General features: G+C 42.2%; 1 protein-coding gene across 8 annotated transcripts; it reads left to right on the forward strand.

Moving 5' to 3' along the window:
* Positions 1-1,107: 1,107 nt before the first annotated feature.
* Positions 1,108-20,606, forward strand: LOC115100112 (zinc finger protein 501-like). 8 transcript variants are annotated; one of them, XM_029618339.1, is made up of 3 exons: positions 1,108-1,126; positions 10,226-10,341; positions 18,770-20,606. In XM_029618339.1, the coding sequence occupies exon 3, from the start codon at positions 18,844-18,846 to the stop codon at positions 20,017-20,019; it is 1,176 nt and encodes a 391-aa protein (XP_029474199.1). In that variant the 5' UTR covers positions 1,108-1,126; positions 10,226-10,341; positions 18,770-18,843; the 3' UTR covers positions 20,020-20,606. The 8 variants fall into 8 exon arrangements, 7 of the variants coding, with proteins under 7 accessions (XP_029474199.1, XP_029474194.1, XP_029474193.1 ...); XR_003858967.1 differs by lacking the exons at positions 1,108-1,126; positions 18,770-20,606 and adding exons at positions 1,434-1,731; positions 12,453-14,345; XM_029618334.1 differs by lacking the exon at positions 1,108-1,126 and adding an exon at positions 1,444-1,789.
* Positions 20,607-22,300: the final 1,694 nt, after the last annotated feature.

The raw sequence follows: 22,300 nt of genomic DNA on the forward strand, positions 1-22,300 counted from the left end.
ATCCAACCTTCACCAAATACAGAATAAAAGATCACAAATTACAAATGTGGAAACAAAAACTGGAATGGAAACCTGAAAAAGCCACTCTGCATGCAGTGCAAAACTGGAGAGCTAGAAACAGAAATTCATATCCTCCTACACTAAGCAAAGTACAAAGACAGAAGAAATGCACATTCCCCCAAACTGACAATTACTCACTTTCAATCATCCACTCTCACTCATATCCCTGCCCAACATTCCTGACCCCTCCCTCCTCTTCCCTGTGCTCCCTCGCTCCCCTGCTTGACTCTCCCTATCCCCCTTCATCCCATTTCCCTGCCTGCCCAGCTAACCTGACCCCGTGTCCCAACCCTTCCTACTCAGCAGCCCCCACACTCCCTCTCCATTCCATCTTCCAGCATCCCCAGCCTCCACAGGGCAACGAGATCAGCAGCAGCATCACTCCCAGACTCAGCAGGGGAAGATAAAATTTGTGGCCCATCAGGCTCAGGAGCTGGCAATGTCTCACTCTGATCTGGGTGAAAGAGGAAACAGCCTACCACTAGGCCAGAAAGAGAAGGAAGTGAGAGTAGTCTCTCATCAGGCCCAATGTAAGAGAAGTCAACCAACTCCCACCTGGGCTGATAAAGAAGCAGCCATCTACTGACCCTGCAACACATCTGTTGAGAATCACTATTTTAAGCTACTCCACTTTCCAATGTATGCAAATGTACCTCATGCATATTCATCATGGATATCCTGAAAACCCAGGTGTGCCTCACTGGAGAGGGTAGGGAAACACTGGTATAGCCAAGAAATTGTGCAGAGATGAGAAATGGAAGTGAGGCTTGAACCAGCTCTGCTGCATTAGAGAGTCAGAGCTTCTCCAAAAATAGTGCTTCTTAAATCCCGTACTCAGATCCTCAAATTATGCCTGGTTGTAAGGATCCACATTCAAAATTCCTACATATGCTGTCATAACAGGTTAATTAGTGCATTTTGATTACTCTGAAAACCTTAGCTTTTTAGCAGTCTTGAGGATCGGATTTGAGAAATCAACCTTTTAAGGGAGGAGATCCATGGTCTTTACAATTATGAATTCAGCTATAGGGAGACCAGAGGCCTTTCAGCCGGATTAAATCCGCAGGTAAACTTATAAAAAAAAAAAAAAAAGAACTGCTACAAAAGTAAATAGAAAAACTTAAGGGAAAAAAAAAGTTAAGCATTAAAAAAAAAAGCTGAAATGGGAAAACTAAGACACTGCAGCATTCCACTGACCTGTGAAGGGAAGCATAGCTGAAACGAGAAAAGAAAAGGCTGCAGTTGGGGGGGAGGAGGTGAAATAAATAGATTGCAGGCTTGAAACCTGTCAGGGCTGAGCAAGGGATGGGTTTCGAGCGGCAGGGTACGGTTACCCGCGGCCAGGGAAGGGTTAAAGGAAGGGGGCGGGGTCGGAGAACCGAGTCACACAGAGGCGGTCGCTTCCTGCCGGAGGGAGCTCCGGGAAGAAAATGGCTGCAGTAGGAAAGGTGCTGGGTTGTGAGAGTTGAGCATGCGGAGGGCTTCCCGCTAAGCCCCAGGACGGGCTTAGCTATGAGACCGGCTGCACTCTTCACCGGAAAGTGGCGGACTGGGCTGTAACCTGCACCTCCCAGTGAAATGGTGATCAGCCGGGCCCCTCTCCTTTGTGCATGTGTGCGAGCCCGCTCTGTTTGTATCTGTGCAAGTCGGGCGCGTGTGCTGCAGAACAAGGTGTGTCCGCGGATACCAGGGTACCGTTCTCTAGCGAGCTACGATCTGCACTCAATAGGTGCATAGATTTATTACTGCTTGCACTTATTCGCCTTATGACCAAGGCTGTTCAAGTAGGTTTGTAGGCATAATGTCTGCAGAGTGGCATGCATGCAGACGTAATGTGGATTTTGCTGACTGTCTTTTACCGCAGTACGCTTTGTGTTGTTATTCTATTTTGGAAAGCTGCCTACAGCCACTTCTGTGTAAAAAGTTTTTGCTTTGTTATAAGTTTTGATGCCCAAAGGAAATAATTAGTGTTTAACTCTGTGCCCCAGTTAGTTCCATTGTAAAATGAAGTGACTTGGCCGTCTCGCACACCCAGTTAATGGGAACGCAACATGTAAAACTCAAAAGCTTTTCAGACCTGAAGTCCAGTGGTCTGAATACTAAACCACTCTTCTTCGGTGCACACGAGTTCCAACCGCTCCTCCCTAGACGCTTGCTGCAGTGGTGAGCTGGTGGGCAAGAAAACACCCACAGGTACATTTGTAGTGCATTAGTATTTCATATTTGAATCCATGGGAATATCAGGATTTGCCAATGGCCCAGATCACTTGAAACCTACAGAAATCGGTGAGCAGCCTGAGCTGGTTTCCATAAAACAGCTGGGTTGCTATGGTAGCTGCAGATTGGCCACAGGTTGCCCTGATGGAATCTGCACATTATTCTTGGAGGCCTACTCAGACGTAGTAAACTGGTAGAAGTATTAGAGGAGATACGGAAATATTGGAGGGGGGGGAGGGGTATTGTTTTAGCTGTATTTTATTATGTATTGGCATAATGTTTTGATGATAGTCATGTTTTTTAATTTATACGTTATTCAATTTCTCAAACATTTTACAATGAAAAAGAAAGTAGGTAAATTTGGACATCATAACAGTAAATTTAAGGTAAATTTAACAAAAAAATAGAAAAAGAGCATATGCATTTCCAATAATTAAGTCCACATTATTTGGGAAGCCATATCATAAAGAAAAATGTCTGTCATGTTTAAGATTATAATCCACCCTGTACAAGTTTGAGACAGGCAGTAGAAACATTGTTTAAATAATCACTCCTCTCCTAAGTTTTGTAGTTTTGATTACTCTTTCAAACCAGAGCTCAAGGCAAGTTAGGTATAGTAGATATTTCTCTACCCCAGAGGATTTACATTTTCTGCATACTATGTATTTTTATGCACATGGACTAGTAATTTTGTATTGATTTGTAAGTCCAGTGCTTTTGTACCTGTGCATTTGGGACTTCCCCACTCCTCAGTTGCCACAGACAGAGGGTACACTCACCTTTATTCTTGGCTATAAGAGGGGCACGGCCTTAGGCCTTTGCCAGTAGTCTGTTTCCTGCAGCTGTGGAAAGCATAGATGGACTCTTTAGGATCTCTCAGAGAAAGGGTGCGGCCCTGACCTGGTAGAGCTTTCTGAGCTCCTAGAGCAGCAGCCTCTCGGGGTTGCTTCCTCTAGTGCAGCTGTCTCCCAGCAAGGGACCCTAGGAGGGCTTATAGTCCTTTAGACATAGAGGATCCAAGAGGGCTTCACCCCATTTTTAAAAAGGGAAAATTCCTTTAGAATTTCAAGGTTGCTTAAATGAATCTATTTGATTAATCGCATTTCAATGTGGTGATTCTTGCCCTCTCCTCTCGCTTGCTTTGCACTCTGCCTCTGCTCCTCCTGGGTGGTGTGGGAGAATAAAGCTTCCTTACCAAAAAAAAAAAAGTACAGCCTGCTTTGGAGGGGAGCCATGGCAGGCAACACCACCACGGCCTGAAACACTTTCCCGGAGGTGGTGGGAAGGCGTGGATTGCAGCGCACAACGTCATTGTTTGAGGCAGGCCCGGGAGGTGCTTCAGCAGAGTGGGATGCCTTAAAAAAAATTATTATTTTTTTTTTTTCTTCTGTACTCAACAGGCCAATCCACACCAGTGGGTTATGCACCTCTGCCAGCAGATGGACACTGAGTAAAGTTGACATCAGCCTGCCAGTATTCTCTGTCTCCAGCAGATGGACATGCATTTCCCTACTGGGGATTGCTTGTGGTAAAAAAATAACGAAAAAAGAGGAGGAGATGTTTCGGACACCGCTTGAGCTCCTGAGGTAACACCAGTGGGTCCTTCCCTCAGCTGAGTGTTTTCAGTCCAGGAGTCTGCCTCAGGTGTGGACTTGGGGGAGGTGGGAGGAAGGTGGTTGGAGTCAGAGGGAGGACTCTGCAGTGACAGCTTGTCCTCGTCCTCTTCTCCCCCCTCCCCCCCCCCCCCCATAGCTAGAGTCCAGTTTGTGCTCTTAGCCAGGGAAGGCTGAGCTCAGGTACACACAAAAAAAAAAAAGAAGAAAGTAGAGGGAGGTTTGTTTCCCTCTTCCTTCCTTACCGGGTCTCCTTCCCTCAGTGCCTGGGTGTTCGACATCCTTCCCCCACTGCCCTCTCACTTCTCTGCTGAGTTTAGTGTAGAGCAGAGGCAGCGTGGGCTCAGCGGGTTGAGCTGCCTGTGGCTAGGCCCCCGCTCGAAAGGTTTGGTTTCTTCAGCCTCACGGTAGGCCGCAGTGGCCTGATTTGCCCGTGCGCTGGCGGGGGAGCGTGCCACCCAGCTTGCATGGACTAAAGCGTGCACGTGTACTTGGGCTTGTAAGGCCGCAGCCTGGGTTTGGGCATAGCGTTACGCACACAGGCACTTATGAAGATTCAAATAGTATGTGTACATACCATCAGCTCATGCTATCAGAGTGCATACTATTTGGGCACATATGTAGGTGCATACTATTGCAGCCCTCTGGGTGCATGTACTCCCGGACACGGTTGATGTGTGCAGGTGGCTGTCTAGCACACTGTGCCGGACAGCTATGGTGCCAGGGACATAGAGGTCTGAGTCTAGCTGTCTGTGCAGCTTGCCTTGTAAGGGCAATACAGCCATCTCTTTCTCTAAGCCTGTGACAGCACTGTTAGGACAAGGCGATTTGCCTACTATGGCTGAGTCAGACACTGGGCCATCCCCTCAGACTGAGGGGAGTGAGGTGGAAGGCGATACAACAAATGTATCCCCTCCTATTTTATTTCCCATGACAGAGACATCTATGAGAGATGCGGGTCAGCCGAACAGTGTTAGGTTCTGGCCTATGGATCCATCCTTTTTCTGGGTGGAATTTTTTTCCAGGATCTTCAGACCTTTCTGCAGGGTCACCCAGTGGAGCCATGGATCCCTTCTAAGTTGGGTTTGCATCCTTGGGGATCCCACTTTTCAGCCACTGCATGCAAGTGCCACAGTGAGGCAATCCTTGGTGATGTTAAGGAGATGTAGATAAGGATACATTGAATGACTCCGGGGATTTGGGTTTCTGCCCTGTGGAAGAGGGGGAAATTCCTCCAGTTTGGAGTCACATAGGACTTTGCTCAGATTCTTTCACAAAGATGTTTTGCCAAGTCTTTTGTCTCCAGACTCTGAAGATGCTTGATGTGGCTGGGCATAACTGGGTGGCCCAAAGGAGGACACCATTTGGCTATCCTATACAAGGTGCCATGTTTCTTTCCCCTCCTGGATGTGATTTCAAGGGTTGATTGGCCTTGAATGGAGCACCCCTGGTTAACTTCAAAGAAGGGCGCACTTTTGCGGAATTGTTCCTTGGATTAAAGACAAGGGAACATTTTGCGATTCCCAAAAGTGGCTACCTTGGTAGGTGCTGTTACCAAGCGAACAATCATCCAGGCAGAGGCCTATCTCCACATTCCCAGCAAATCTTTTCAAAGTCTTCTTCATTTTTGTGTTTCAGCCCTGCTCTTTGGGTTTACAGCAGGCCTGAGGACCTTCACCAAGGTCATGCTAGTCATAGCAGCAGTTTTGCACAAGAGGGTGTATTGGTACATCTCTGTCTGCACAATTGGCTTATCAGAGTGAAAACCGTCCAAGAGAGCTGGCAGGCTTTAGCCACAGTGGTCCTGCTTCTAGAAAGGCTGGACTGGGTGGTGAACTATGTGAAGAGCAACTTGGAACCTTCAAAGTCCATAGAAACAGGAGGGAAGGGCCTGTGACCTTGCTACCCAAGATGGTCACCAAACTAATTGAGCTGGTGAAGGTGTTTCGCACCCTAGATTCACCCTCGGTATTGAATTATCTCCATCTACCAGGGCTAATCACAGCTGCCATAGATTTAGACTCCTGGGCCAGGGCACATATGCATCCATTGCAACAGTTGCTACTAGCCCACTGGGTTCCAGCCTTCCACAGCTACGACCATCACCTACGGGTCTCCCGTGTGGCAGACAAGATTCTAGGCTGGTGGCTAGATCCCCACAATGTCACAAAGGGGATAGAATTAGAACTTTCTGATTAGCACAACCCAATCATAGATGACTATGTGGTCACATAGTGAGCACATTGCCAGGATCCTCTGGCCCAAGGGAGATGGTTGGAAGAGAAAGCTTTATGGCCATTAAACAAATTGGCAGTAAGGACCATCAAACTGGCACTTTGGTCTTCCTGCCAGGGATAAAAGGGAAGACAGATAGTGCCATGGTGGTGGCATATGTGAATAAACAAGAGGCACTCTCAGTCCTAGGCTGGCAGAGAAAGTGAGCAGATAAAAAAGTCTAACAGGAAGAAATGGAAGATAAAATTGTTCTTACCTGATAAATTTTCTTTTCTTGAGTCCTGCTAGACAGGTCCAGACCCTACCCAAGAATACAGGGGCCACAAATAGAGACATCGAGGTAATTTGCTTGCTCTCTTCCTCTTTTCGCTCCCTCTCCTGAGAGGGGGAATAACCTCGAGGGATGAAAAAAAATTATATGTATTTAGATATGTGAGGAAGAAAAGGGATAAGAATGAGGTCCTTGTGCAGTTGCCTTGATACTAACAAAAGGCCTATTGCCACGCCCCTCTTATGGCCAAGAATGAGTTTATGAAGGTGGTGTGACCTCTGTCTCCGGCAGCTGAGAAGTCAGGAAATCTCAAGTGTAATAGACTGTCTAGCAGGACTCAAGGAAAAAAATCAGGTAAGAAAGATTTTACCATCTACAGTTTTATTCATAAATTTTATGCAGGGTAATATATGTGTATGTGTATATATACCATGTAACTCAATGTAACCGGACACAATTTCACACTGAGCTCAGGGTAGACACCACCTAGTCTCTCGTATAAATGGCAACATGTTACATCTGACATCTTAATAAGCAAATAAGAAACCACCTCACAATACTATAGTTAGTTTGGAAAATGGTTACATTAAGTCAACTTTGCATGAGGCAATGGAAAATCATGATTTTATTTTTTATTTATTTGTAGCTTTTCTAGACCAATGTTCGTTTGCACATCATTTCGGTTTACATTGGAACAATTAGAAGAAAAAGATAGGGAATTACATCTCAAAATTTAAGAAATGTCTTAATAAATTAAAAGGCAGTTAGGTTACAGGAGGTAGGCTGAAGCTTTAAGCAGTGAGGGAGAAAAGAATCAACGATGCTTTTACACTATATAGAATGAAAAATTATTAGTGCGACAACAACAATGAAACTGACATATGAATTTTCCTAAATACAGCTGACCCAGCATCTGAACATTAACACACATATTGTAGAAATTAAAAGTTCCTGATGACGGGCGAAACAAAGGCCTTTATGGAAGACTAAGATATGAGAATCACACCAGTTATGTGAATAAGATCAGCGTTTATGCTTAGGGATCATTCTGTGCATATAAACGAGACTTGCATGTGTATACTATGCTACTCATGCCTTTCTTTCAAGAGTCAATATTTTCATTCTGTTTATAAGGTTAAAATGTGTAGAAACTTTCTCTTTTGCCGAAAATGTTTTGCAACTTTGTATTGATGTTCTGTAAGATGTATAGTATATTCCTGGAATGTAAATGCGGTGACGTCATATACTTAGAATCGCTTGCAGTCGATTCAGTAGTTTTTAACTGATAGTATTACACTTGTTATGAGTGGTGGTGTATGGATGATTTGGTATGTGTGTTTTTTTTTTGAAGTGTGAGCAGTGTGATGCATAATTAGTACTTAATTGTGGAGGATGGTGCTTTGTGTAACTTATATGTTTTTACATACGTTTGTTAGAATAAAAATGTGAGATACTTTTTAGACCAAATATATAAAAAAGTGTACTCTTTTTTTTTTTTTTTTTTTTTTTAAATATATTTGTATATTAACATAAGAGGGAGGAACCCAACTGCTGATTATTGTTGCAGTACTGATTTTCCATTTAATATATAAATAGAGAGAGAAAATATACATAATGGTTCATTATTTACCCAGTAGATTTTACTCTTCATTACTTCTGTGTGGAAAGATACCATATTTCACAAATCAAGATAGATAATGAGTGATGTTAATGATTATCTTTTTCTACTACTACACATTTATATAGCGTTCTACAGATACATATAATACAGTCCCTTCTCTATGGAGCTTAGTCTAGATCAGATGTAAACCTTATATGGTACAGCACAGACAGTATTAATAGGATTGTAAAAAGTTGAAATTAACTTTTACTTAAGAATTTAATTTTTTGGAAGCTTCCTTTTTCTTTCAGCTTCCAACTCAGTCAGAACTGGGGTTTATTAAGCTATGGCACGAACAGTATTCCTTCACAACTACCCAGGGATTTTCCCTTTTATTTTATAACCCGTCCCAACTTATCCAGCCCGGTCATTGCAGTGAAGGTCCTTGACTAGGGACCTTCAAATGGGGACCTTATTTGGCCACTAGGTGTTGCTGTTGCTCAATGACAGAGCTCCCTCCCACCCCCGAGGTTGTGACTACTGCCTCCATAAGCATCTCCAGCCACTGTGATGTCATATGCTGGCCCTGAAATTTAGTTTTTAATGTTGCTTTACGATGTTTTCGGTTCACTGTAGCTACCACAGTAGTGACATGTCCGTGGCTGTCCTCTGCCACAGGTAAGCAGCTTCTGATCACAAAGGCTGTCCATCACCTCTCCTAGCTGTTCTAAAAACCTGGCTAAACAGGAGGATAAGGGTCTAGTTCAGGGCTTATCAAAACTTATCATGCTTCCCTCTTTCTTCTCAGTAATACTTTAAGCATTTCCTCCTACCCCCCAAAAATAGGTATAATTAGGGTGTTTGGTTTTTTTTAATAGTATATTGTACTGCAAATAAAGTTACATTGAACCAAACATCTTGGGTCCTCTTCTCTGGTCACTCCGGAAATCCCAGTTCTCTCTCCCCATTGGCTCAATGATGATTATAGCATTGGACTGTTTGGAAGAAGTCCCGGGGTGTATGTTTGACGCTTCTCAACCGCTGTGATTCTGGCATCAAATAGAAAATTAATTTTATCTTAATTTGGCTTTCCTGATCAATCAATCTAATTTAAAAAAAAAAATGTTCCATTAGAAAGATAAACTAACTGTTCAGTGAAGTCATCTCTGCAGTTTTTAGACTTCCTGTTCCAAGTACTGTGCACTCAGCTCTTTGATAAGTTGCTTTGACTCCAGTAGGGACTTTCCTGCTGATGCTTGCATCTTCTGTGCCCTTGCTTATGAAAGAAGTATATTTTAATTTACAAGTGGGTTAGAGAATGGCAAATGCCATCCCTGATCATAGGGAACAGATTAGTAACTATAAGACCATTTAGTCTAACCTTGGTGGTGGGTTAAGTGATGGAGGCACTACTAAAGGATAGGGATAGTGCAGTATCTTGAATCTGGGAGGGGAGGTATCCTGCCTAATGATCACAAAGTTCCTAAACAGTGTGACTAAGCAATGAGGAGAGACAGAGGAGTGCCAGGTTGCATAGGGGGGGGAGAGAGAGAGAGAGAACCAGCAGAAAAGTGGCATGGCTTCTGTACAAACTGTTAATATTATGTCTGTTTCTGAAGGCAACATTACCTAAAAGATATAGACAACAGGAATAGAAAAGTCCAGGGTGCCTACAACTCTGTGCCAGGTGCTGCCTGGGCAAGATGGAAGTTGGTGACGAGAAAAGTATCTTTCTACTCCAGTAGATGAAGCAGAGGCAATCCAGAGAGACTCTTTACCTTAAGCACTTTTGGAGATAGACATATTTAGGTCCTTAAGTTTTTTTTGTCTTAGAGAAGACAAGATGGGGGGGGGGGGGGTATGATAGTCAAGCACCTGAGAGGTAACAAGTAAAGTATAAAAGACAAACCATCCTTCCATGTACAGAAACTTATAGAACAAGGTGCTATTGTATGAGGCTGACTCTGGAGAAATGTAAGAGTATTTTACAGCCAGGGCAGCTTCTCAGTCAAAATAAAAATGGTATCAGAATTTCAGGGAGCATGGAATGAACACAGAGGGTGCCTGGATCCCAGGAAGTGAGGGTGAAGCAGGAGCTCATGTTAGGGCCTGTGCTATTCCAGTGAGAGAGGAAAACGTGCTGACTTAGATGGGCTCTGTTGGTATCGAACGTCACAATCCGTTTCTCTGTTTGGATGTTTATGTAATTTGGATGGTTGTCTTTCTCAGGTCTTGTGGGATGTGGAGCATGGAGGTTGCGGAGCACCACAAGTAGAGGTGGTCTGCTGGAGACTGAGTTGGATCCTTTTCCTCTGACCTGTTTGACAAAAGCAGAAGGAAATCAAGTAAGCAAGCATCCTATTCTTAAAAGGCTGGTATTTAGATATTTGACCTGTATCTTCAGAAAAGCATTTTCAGAAATGTTTTCAATGCTCTTCTGGGGTGCAGAAACGTGAATGGCGTGGAGGTCCCTTGTATTTGCGTATACCCTAGTGCTTCTGACCCCTGGTCTTGAGGACCACCTGACCAATTTGGTTTTCAAGATGACCGCAGTGAATGTGCAGGAGCTTAATTTGCATACAGTGGAAGCAGTACATGCAAATATACCTCAAGCATATTCATTGCAGATATCATGACAACCAGTCTGGGTCCTCAAAAGACTGAGCGAAGGACCACTGCCCTAGAGGATAGGAGGCAGATGGGAGAGATGAAGGTTCAGATACCTCCAAAGGTATAAATGATGCACCCAAGGCAAGTCTCTTATAGCGAAAAGTAAACTCCAGTAAATATGAGGCTGGAGAGAGGTAGGTTTGGAAGCAAAGTAAGAGTATGTGGTCATGTAAAGACTGGGTTGTGAGGAAGCCAGTCAGAAAACAAGAACTGGCTGCAGTACTGAAATGGGACGACAGACTAGATTAGGCATTTTGGAGGGGGGGATTTCCTGCTGGCCATAAACTTTTATTTTGTAGAGTGAAGGAGATTGAAGAGGGAATAAGAAAATAATTGATGCTCTAGCTAAGCAACTAACAAGGCTCCAGCGAGATGCCAGGAGGGGTCCGAGCTCCTTCTACCAGTTTACTGCTCCGTCAGAAGCCTCTGGGAGGTGCTAGGGACAGTCTTGAGGCTGTGCGACCAGTAGGGTCGTACAGGGTATGCCGCAGGGGACCTCACCCTTCCCGGCTCCACCGGGTTCAGTTTTCCTCCCCCACAAGGTGCCATTGAGGCTAAAGGCCAGCCCCAGGACAGGTCGTTGATGAGATGTGGGCGTGGCTTTCTGTTACCAGTTTTAATTGTTGTACAAAGACCTCGCCCCCAACCCTGGTTCTGGGTTCACCAGTTTCTTAAGGAAATGGACTGGGGAGAAATGGTTACGTTTCTGTTCCTCCCTTCAGCCTCTCACTAGCTGGATGAATTGTCTGCAGCCAGTATTTTTAAACAGCTTCTATGATTGTTACTTTGAACCTTTTTTTGGGTGGTGATGCGGGTGAGGATTGAGAGAGGTACACATTGTGTAAAAATGAGAATAGTATGAAAATCTCTTATGTCTGAAACTATGAAATGTAAATCACTAAGTTGAAGAACAAAGTATAATTAAAATGGTGCTGAAATACCTCATTAGGAATAATATTACTCTTTCATTTTAGACTTAAGGGAAACTAAAATAATAAATATATATCTATATCTATATCTGAAATACTGATTTTATTACATCATGTCAGCCACAAACTCATCATTAGTATAATGTGGTGCTGGGTTAGTTAATTTACATAACTATAGAAATGAAGATCAGCAAAGAGGTTGTAGGTATTGCAATTTTGTGATTAGTGCTTATTTATTTTTATTTACAAAACATTTATGCTGCTCCATCCCATGTTCTGGGCAGCTTATAATAGCAACAATCATAATTGGTTTAAAATGCATTAAGACAATGAAACCAAATAAGATTCAGAGCGAAAAACAGATGATACAGTACAGAAAGTGAAAACAATATATAAATTAAAACATATTATATAAATCAAAATTAAAATCATAAGTTCTTGCACTTAAATTATAAAGCATAAAAACAAGTGCACATGAGCTATTGCTGAAACGCCAATATGCTGAAATCCATTTTTTCTCATTTGTGCACACCTTTTCTATTGCTGAGTGATTTAATAAAATGCTAACTAAAATGTGTGTTAATTGTTTGAACATTTTAATACATTTGTTGCTTCTGCAGATTAATAAGTTGTTCCAAAGTATGGGCCCTGCTACTGAAAGCAGTCTCTCTCTCTGAAATCAACCAAATGGATGGATTTGTAGTTGGGAACATCGAGGTAGCATTGTCCTTCTGACCTTAAACTCTTTGTAGGATAGTACACTTTTAAGCATGAATTAATAGAATGAGGAGATTCATGGTTCAGAGCGTTGTGCATCATAACCAATACCTTACAACGGATGCGTTTTTATTCTACAGGGAGCTGGTGCAGAGGACTAAGAACAGGAGTAATATATTCTCAAACCTTGACGTCCCTGACATAATCCCAGTTGCTGAATTCTGAATGGACTTGGACTGCCTTAATCGCATTGGCAGATAAACCTAAAAACAAGGAGTTAGAGTAGTGGAAAGAAGGCATGATTTAGGTCTGAGCACTTGAGACTTATATTCTCTTCAGCAGATTGCAATGAGCAGAAATGATGCGAGGGTGACATTGGACCCCCTCAATCCATCATGTATCTTTTCTTTGCAGCTCTTCGTAGCTTTCGTATGCTTTTTGTCTTTTCTCCCTCTTATACTCTCTTTGATAGCTGCCCTTCCCCCCCCCAGCAACATGTTCAGTTGCCTGGAGACTCTTGTTGGCTAACAGGTGCTGCTGCTGTACTGGTTGTAGATCACCCTCGTCTCTCCTGAGGCTGAAGCCGCCCCTGCGGTGACTAAATCAAACTGCACTGGCCCCAAGCAGACGAGAATCTCTGACCGTCACCCCCCCCCCTCACCCCCCAAAACTGCAGTGAATCGCACTGTGGCCTGAGCCACAGGATGTACCCGAACTCTTCCACTTTGAAAGTGAGAATTTATATGAGCCATTGGAAGTTAAGGACTTACCCCACCATTAGCTGGCGTTTTCGTTGCAGTTGGTCTCTGAGTAATGTTAAACTTACTGAATGACTGTATTATGAGCCTTCTAAAGGCTTTGTAGTGCCTTTCATGTTTTTGAGGCAGCAGCATCACATGGGGGTGATTTTTTTCAAAGCCATTTATCCTCATAAACCAGGTTTTATGCAAAAACAGTTTCGGGTTCAGAGTGCGAGAAAACAAAAAGTATGCACGTAGCCCGGTTTTGTGTGTACTTAAACACTTACTGAGGAGAGGGTTTTCAGGAGGTGGAGCTGGCACTTACGCACAGACTTCTTAATGTGCGTATACGTGCGTAAGTTATGTCCTCCGAAGAAGGTGTGTCTTCATGGGAGCGAATGTCTGCGTGGACTCTGCCAGCTGCCTAAGTAATTTCAAAGCAAACTTGCTTTGCTTGTGTGGATTTTATTTATTATTTATTTATTTTTTGCTTTAAAAGAACTAGAGTTGGCAGATTTTTGCCAATGCACAGGCTGCTTGAACATTTCCCTCCCCAAAGGCTTGGGCGGAGGACTTTGTGCAATGTCAGCATGTGACTGAGGATTATTAGAATGGGCACAACTGCGCTGGCAGCAAAAGATATGGAAAAGCCAGAACCTTCATCATCGCATCAGGTTGTGACATGGAGCAGCAGGGAATGGTATTTGGGCTGCCGCTGGTGCCGAGTCAGAATGACTGCAGTGGGCCACCAACCAAAACTACTGTTAATGGCAGGGATCGTTCACTGTGGGGCTCGCTTCCACATTACGACAGTAACTTTGATACAGCCGCACGGGCGCAGATGTGCGGGCATAGGCTAGCTCATTCCAAAGGACGCAGCCCTATTATACGCGCGTATATGCGTGTATGGCCTAAAATAGGCTGTACGTGCATACATGTGTGCATAATTTTATATGGACATGTACACCTCACCTGCATAAGAGGGGGGTGGGATTTTAGTAGACCTGCACCAGTGCAGTTACCAGGTTCCCTAGCTCGCCCAGGTAAAGGATAGGTCTTCCTAAGCCACCTAGTTAATTAGCCTCCCTGTTAGCAGCCATATTACTGCTGTTAGTGTCATAACGTCTGTGCTCTGCATGTTACCCCGATGCCATCTTGGAAGCATTGTCACATTTTATAGTAGAGGTGGTTCTGATAAAATTCAAGAGGTTTGTAAAAATGGTTTTCTTTTTCAGGTGGACTTATCAGTGATCACCAGTCATAATATATGAAAATGTGACAGTCTGAAAAGTTAAAAAAAAAAAACCCCAAAAACCTCATGTTACATTTAGTGAAATTACACAAGTCTTTGGTTTTTACTTCTTGTTTCTGTAATTTATATAACTATAAAATGCAATAAACTTTTAAATTCCCTTTCTTTAGTACCATTTTATTGCACATGTAAATAGCTTTTGAAAGTATATAAAGGCATATAACAGGGCATGAACAGATTAGGTCAGATCTTCAGGTCAGTAGTTGACCGACTTCTCATAAGAACATGCCATACTGGGTCAGACCAAGGGTCCATCAAGCCCAGCATCCTGTTTCCAACAGTGGCCATTCCAGGCCATAAGAACCTGGCAAGTACCCAAAAACTAAGTCCATTCCATATTACCGTTGCTAGTAATAGCAGTGGCTATTTTCTAAGTCAACTTAATTAATAGCAGGTAATGGACTCCTCTTCCAAGAACTTATCCAATCCTTTTTTTTTTTTTTTTAAACACAGCTATACTAACTGCACTAACCACATCCTCTGGCAACAAATTCCAGAGTTTAATTGTGCATTGAGTGCAGTAAATGCCACATGTTGTCATTGTTAATCTAGGAAATGTGGGTTTAATTATTGATTATCAGAGCAGGGACAATACTGTTATAGTTTCTGACATAGCTAGAAGGAATCAAGTGGAAGGAAAAAGTTCTAGAATGATTCTCTGCATTAATGTGCAGATACAGATGAGAAAATGGAATAATGTTATATACTCTGTATAGGAAGATTTTAGTTTTGATAACTAAGATCCAATAATTACTTCTAGTTTGAAGGCAAAATCAGGCAATTTTATTAAGATCTGCAGTAATTTGAGAATTGTAAGGTGATACAATGCTGATTGTGATAAAATTTATAGATTTCTGTGGGTAGCTGTGTATACAGAAATGGTGCTATCAGTGGGCCCCTGGAGTTTCTGGCAAGCTATAACTTTGACAGGTGCTTTGCCGATCCAGCTTATGGTATAATACAGTGGTTCTCGAGCATGGTCCTTGAGATGCTTGACTGTTTTATTTGTTAGGATATGCAAAGTGTTTATTCATGCGACTCATTTGCATAGCATTGGATTATTTATATATCTATATCTATAGATATATCTAGATATATCTATATCTATAGATATATCTATATCAAAATGGCGCCGGCCATACGCTGTATGGCCGGCGCCATTTTGTACGGCAAAATGATTCGAGTGCAGGAGGTCGCTCCCGGACCCCCGCTGGACTTTTGGCAAGTCTTGTGGAGGTCAGGAGGCCCCCCCAAGCTGGCCAAAAGTCCCTGGGGGTCCAGCGGGGGTCCGGGAGCGATCTCCTACGCTCCTGATGTCGGGGGACAAAAAACAAAATGGCGCCGGCGCTACCGTTGCCCTGTCATATGACAGGGCAAAGGTAGCGCCGGCGCCATTTCTACAACGCACCGGAGGCCCGAGAGTAAAAGATCACACCGGGACCCCCCCACTGGACCCCAGGTAATTTAAGGCATTTTGGGGGGGGTTCGGGAGGGTGGGGGATTTATTTTAAAGGGTCGGGGTGGGTTTTAGGGTTGTTTTAGTGTGCCGGTTTTCCCGCCCTCCCCCGATTTATGATTTTTGACGATAAATCGGGGGAATTCCTATTAAATATCGCCTCTAACGATTTTTGACGATTTAAAATATATTGGACGATATTTTAAATCGTCAAAAAACGATTCACATCCCTAATGGACTTCTCCTCCAAGAACTTATTCAATCCTTTTTTAAACACAGCTATACTAACTGCACTAACCACATCCTCTGACAACAAATTCCAGAGTTTAATTGTGCGTTGAGTGAAAAAGAACTTTCTCGGATTAGTTTTAAATGTGCCCCATGCTAACTTCATGGAGTGCCCCCTAGTCTTTCTACTATCCGAAAGAGTAAATAACCAATTCACATCTATCTATTCTAGACCTTTCATAATTTTAAGCATCTCTATCATATTCCCCCTCAGCTGTCTCTTCTCCAAGCTGAAAAGTCCTAACCTAGTTAGTCTTTCCTCATAGGGGAGCTGTTCCATTCCCCTTATCATTTTGGTAGCCCTTCTCTGTACCTTCTCCATCGCAATTATATCTTTTTTGAGATGCGGCGACCAGAATTGTACACAGTATTCAAGGTGTGGTCTCACCATGGAGCGATACAGAGGCATTATGACATTTTCCGTTTTATTCACCATTCCCTTTCTAATAATTCCCAACATTCTGTTTGCTTTTTTTTACTGCCGCAGCACACTGAACAGACTATTTCAATGTGTTATCCACTATGATGCCTAGATCTATTTCTTGGGTTGTAGCACCTAATATGGAACCCAACATTGTATAACTATAGCATGGGCTATTTTTCCCTATATGCATCACCTTGCACTTATCCACATTAAATTTCATCTGCCATTTGGATGCCCAATTTTCCAGTCTCACAAGGTCTTCCTGCAATTTATCACAATCTGCTTGTGATTTAACTACTCTGCACAATTTTGTGTCATCTGCAAATTTGATTATCTCACTCGTCGTATTTTTTTCCAGATCATTTATAAATATATTGAAAAGTAAGGGTCCCAGTACAGATCCCTGAGGCACTTCACTGTCCACTCCCTTCCACTGAGAAAATTGTCCATTTAATCCTACTCTCTGTTTCCTGTCTTTTAGCCAGTTTGCAATCCACGAAAGGACATCGCCACCTATCCCATGACTTTTTACTTTTCATAGAAGCCTCTCATGAGGAACTTTGTCAAACGCCTTCTGAAAATCCAAGTATACTACATCTACGGTTCACCATTATCCACCTGTTTATTAACTCCTTCAAAAAAGTGAAGCAGATTTGTGAGGCAAGACTTGCCCTGGGTAAAGCCATGCTGACTTTGTTCCATTAAACCATGTCTTTCTATATGTTCTGTGATTTGATGTTTAGAACGCTTTCCACTATTTTTCCTGGCACTGAAGTCAGGCTAACCGGTCTGTAGTTTCCCGGATCTCCCCTGGAGCCCTTTTTAAATATTGGGGTTACATTTGCTATCCTCCAGTCTTCAGGTACAATGGATGATTTTAATGATAGGTTACAAATTTTTACTAATAGGTCTGAAATTTCATTTTTTAGTTCCTTCAGAACTCTGGGTGTATACCATCTGGTCCAGGTGATTTACTACTCTTCAGTTTGTCAATCAGGTCTACCACATCTTCTAGGTTCACTGTGATTTGATTCAGACCATCTGAATCATCACCCATGAAAACCTTCTCCATTACGGGTACCTCCCCAACATCCTCTTCAGTAAACACAGAAGCAAAGAAATCATTTAATCTTTCTGCGATGGCCTTATCTTCTCTAAGTACCCCTTTAACCCCTCGATCATCTAACGGTCCAACTGACTCCCTCACAGGCTTTCTGCTTCGGATATATTTAAAAATGTTTTTACTGTGAGTTTTTGCCTCTACAGCCAACTTCTTTTCAAATTCCATGTCTTTAGTTTCTTTTTAAAAGTCTGAGGATTTATTTCTGCTCCCAAATCCATTGGTATGGAATTCCATAGTTTTGGCCCTGCTAGGGAAAGTGCCCGCTCTCTGTGTTTTAGGTGGGCCAATTTGGGAGACTGTATTGATAGTAGTCCTTTATTTGAACGCAAATTTCTTTTTGGTGTATGGAAATGTAATGTGACATTAAGCCATTCAATTCTTTAATTAGTGTCAATATTTTGAACTGTATTCGAAAAGAAATATTAAACACTGTAACTCATTTGACAACCAAGTTTGTGATGTCAGAATGTGATATTCCTGTTTAGGCACAGTATATGCCATTTTTATTTTCTCTCTGAGAAAGCCGAAATCAAATGAAATGCAAAAGGCAATTAAAAGTATATGAACTTGACAAAGGAGATTTGCTCAACTCGATTTTTTTTTAATATCAAAAACGGAAGCTATATTAGCAACAGAACTGACAGATGCAGATGTATTTTCTGACACAGGACTATGCCATGAGAGCCTTTCAAGAACTACCTCAGCATTTGTCATACAGCATTTTCAGAATTAGTATAGATTGAGAACATTTGTTTCATTATCTAGATTTTACTATTTCAATTAATTTTCCTCATTGCTATCTTTTATATTAGACAGGAAAAACAAAGCCTGACTCTAGTAAAGTTGGATCATTCTACTGATATTCTTTTATTTTAAAATAATGTGGCTCATGAAATAGTTAAATGGTGATTGATGCAATTAGTATGCTATTACAAAAAACAAATATATTTCCTTTAATTTGAAGACTAGTATAAATAGTTGTTATGACTCCTGCTCAGCATTATAGGCAACACTGTTTAAACTGCCCTGTCTGATGCCAAGAGGTCAACAATCTGCAATGATATCCATCTTCAGAAAACCTACTTTTTGTAACACTTTCCGTTTTGTTTTCTAGGACAGAGGATGGAAGAACCAGTGTGGAACCCTCCTACATTGTTTCTCTTATAAGTCACAGCCAGATTTTTTGGCATGATGGAAATGGTGGTTGTCTTGCACTCAGATGAGGACGACACCAGAGACACAGCAGAGGAAGACTGGGATGAGTCAAAACAAAGTTTGAACAAAGTGAGCCTCAAAACCAGCCTAAAGTTAGAGGTGGAAGAAAACTATTCGCCTCCATGTAGCCCTATTTGTAGTTCCCCTGGTCCTTCTAGGAAGCAGGAGCTCCCTGTTGAGCTGCAATGTGAAGATGGAGAGACACATGAATCCTTCTGCAAGAAGCAGGGTAAGACTACAACTGGTGTCTTTGTCACTTCCACCACTAAGTTTGACCTGCAGTGTGAAGATGAGGCCATGGAACTCTACTCTGAAAACTCTGAAGAAGCTCAAGATAAGCTGAGTGATGAAGAGGGTTATGAAAACACAGTCAAGACTGAAGCAGTTGATGATGAAGACTTAGAGCTTATTTCTGGGGCAGCCCTGCCTTATTGCTGCAAGAGGTGTGGTATGTGTTTCCAGGACCTGAGTGGATTGCAAGAACACAAGCAAATCCACTTGAGTGAACAATCCTATCAGTGCCCTATCTGTGACAAGGAGTTCTTTCGTGCTGCCAACTTACGAATGCACAAGCTTATTCACTCCAGTGACCGGCCTCATAAATGTCCAGAGTGTGACAAAGGCTTTATTCGCACTGCTGATGTCTGGCGCCATTTGCGTAATGTACACAAGATTGAGCGCTCCAAGGTGGTCCTGGTTAACGGTATAGTCAGAAATCCTTGGTCTACAGTACATAGCCGGCACATTGGTGGAAAAGATGGTCAGTTGGGAGATGATGTCCAGAAAGCTCGAGAAGAAGAACCAAGGCCTTATATTTGTACAACCTGTGGCAAAGGCTTTCGCAAACCAAATCTTTTATACAAGCATAAAGTGATACATCGGAAAGACAAGCCCTTCAAGTGCACAGAGTGTGGGAAGGCCTTTGTGCAGCTGATGCGGCTAAAACGTCACCAACAGACTCATTCTGGAGAACGCCCCTTCTATTGTGAAGAATGTGGCAGTAGTTTCACCCGCCTTGCCTCGCTTCAGCGACACCAGCGTATACATACTGGAGAGAAACCCTACTCTTGTGTCTACTGTGACCATGCCTTCACTGAGTCAGGCACACTGAGAAGACATGAGCGCGTACATATGTTGGAAAAGTCCTAGTGGCAACCTCTATGTGGGAGCCATTGTGCACTATGGTCCATTTGCATCCAGTCCATATTCTCTTTTTTGTGAACTGAGTTCTAAATTCTGAATCTCCAAAATCTCTTCCAGTCCCAGACCTGGAAATAGCTGGTTAATTTATCTGTATCCTCTTTCAAAACGACAGTATCTACAAGTTCATTATGGACCTTTTGCTCCAGGTGGAAACCTAAGGTTTTTGGAACATGAAATTCATTAATAGATGAGACAAGAGAGGTTCTGTCCATTGACTAGGCCCATAGTAGTAATGCTTTCTGTCTCCATTAAATGAAAATTTAAGATCCCACTGAAACTTACATTTCCATTGTAGGAGTTAATTTGACTGTATTGTACTTAAAGACTGGTAGGATAGGTAGAAAAATGGAGACATTGCAAAGTCTAGAACTCTGGAGCGATAGCCTGACTTCTCCAGGCAGATGGTCAGAGACACTAAAATGAGCAGCCCAGGCATACTTCTTTTCTCTCATTAAAAAAAAAAAAAAAGAGATCTCTTTATTTTGAAAATAAGTCCTACTAGTGGTGGCTGTATATCCAAGAACCTAATAAAATGGACATTTTATTCAAAAGTTCTGATGTACCATTCCTCCTCATCCTGGTCTCTCCTCAGACATCACCATATTCTCATATTTTGAAAATGTATATATATTTTAGAATAAATGAATGAAAGCATTAAGAATATAGCAAGGGAAGATGAGATCATTGATCTTCAAATTGTTTCATTGACTTCTAATGGTAAATGCCACAGTGTCCGTCCTTATTGATTTAAGAATTTTCCTACTCCTCTATTGCTGTCTTGTCACATGTCTTTAATAACACATTTTATTTTCTTAGCAAAGACCAAGCTGTTAGGTCAATTGTGATATCACTAGGAGTTGGGGAGAAGGATAATGGGTGACTAGACAGGAAGGATTCTCTTCATAAATACAAATCTCCACTAGCACATAGTTAAGAACATAAGAAATGCCATACTGGGTCAGACCAAGAGTCCATCAAGCCCAGTATCCTGTTTCCAACAGTGGCCAATCCAAGTCGTATGTATCTGGCAAGTACCCAAATATTAAGATAGATCACAAACTACTATTGCTTATTAATTAGTCATAGCAGTTTATGGATTTAACCTCTAGGAACTTATTCAAACCTTTTTTAAATCCAGTAACACTAACTGCTGAAACCACATCCCCTGGCAACGAATTCCAGAGCTTAACTATGTGCTGAGTGAAAAAGAATTTTCTTTGATTTGTTTTAAATAGCTACTTGCTAACTTCATGGAGTGGCCCGGGGTGGTCCTATTATGTGAGAGAGTACATAACTGATGTACATTAACTTGTTCAAGTCCTTTCATGATTTTGTAGATTTCTGTCATATCCCACCTCAGTTGTCTCTTCTTCAACCTGAACAGCCCTGATTTCTTTAGCCTTTCCTCATAGGGAAGCAGTTCCATGCCCCATATCATTTTGGTTGCCCTTCTCTGCACTTTCTCCAGTGCAGCTATATCCTTTTTGAGATGCGGTGACCAGAATTGCACAGTAGTCAAGGTGCAGTCTCACCATGGAGTGAGACAGAGGCATTATGACATCCTCTGTTTTATTTTCCATTCTCTTCCTAATAATTCCTAACATTCTATTTGCTTTTTTGATTGCCAAAGCACACTGATCCGACAATTTCCATGTATTATCCACTATGACGCCTAGATCTCTTTCCTGGGTGGTAGCTCCTAAGATAGAACCTAACATTGTGTAACTACAGCAAGGATTATTTTTCCCTAGGTTCATCACTGCACTTGTCCACGTTAAACTTCATCTGCCGTTTGGAAGCACAATCTTCCAGTCTCACAAGGTCCTCCTGCAATTCATCACAATCCGCTTGAGTTTATTTGAGTTATGGAAAAATGAACACACAGAAATTACATTATACTGAATTTGAACAAAGTTTTTGTTCAGTAATAATTCTATAGTAGATTGAAGTAATGGAGGTGGTTATAAATAAACCCTACTTAGCACCCAATTTAGACCCATAGTGATAATCTGTAAAAAGATGCTAGGAGCTCTATAGTGCACCTTGTGTCCATAATATTGCTCAAAGCTTAACAGAGTAATTGTTGCCCCTGCCTGTGTTGAACTTGTCTGATCTGTCTTTTCTCTACTTTGCTCTTACTGTTGTCCTGTATTTTTGCTACAAGCATGCTTGAATACTGTCAGTGTTTTAGCTACTCAGAAGAACTCTGGTACAAAAGTAATCTTAA

Source organism: Rhinatrema bivittatum, chromosome 10 (genome assembly GCF_901001135.1).
Source record: "Rhinatrema bivittatum chromosome 10, aRhiBiv1.1, whole genome shotgun sequence".
Taxonomy (NCBI): Eukaryota; Metazoa; Chordata; class Amphibia; order Gymnophiona; family Rhinatrematidae; genus Rhinatrema; species Rhinatrema bivittatum.

What these genes read in the sequence shown, in the direction of transcription:
- LOC115100112 (XM_029618339.1), top strand. Translation starts at nt 18,844, where the DNA reads ATGATGGAAATGGTGGTTGTCTTGCACTCAGATGAGGACGACACCAGA.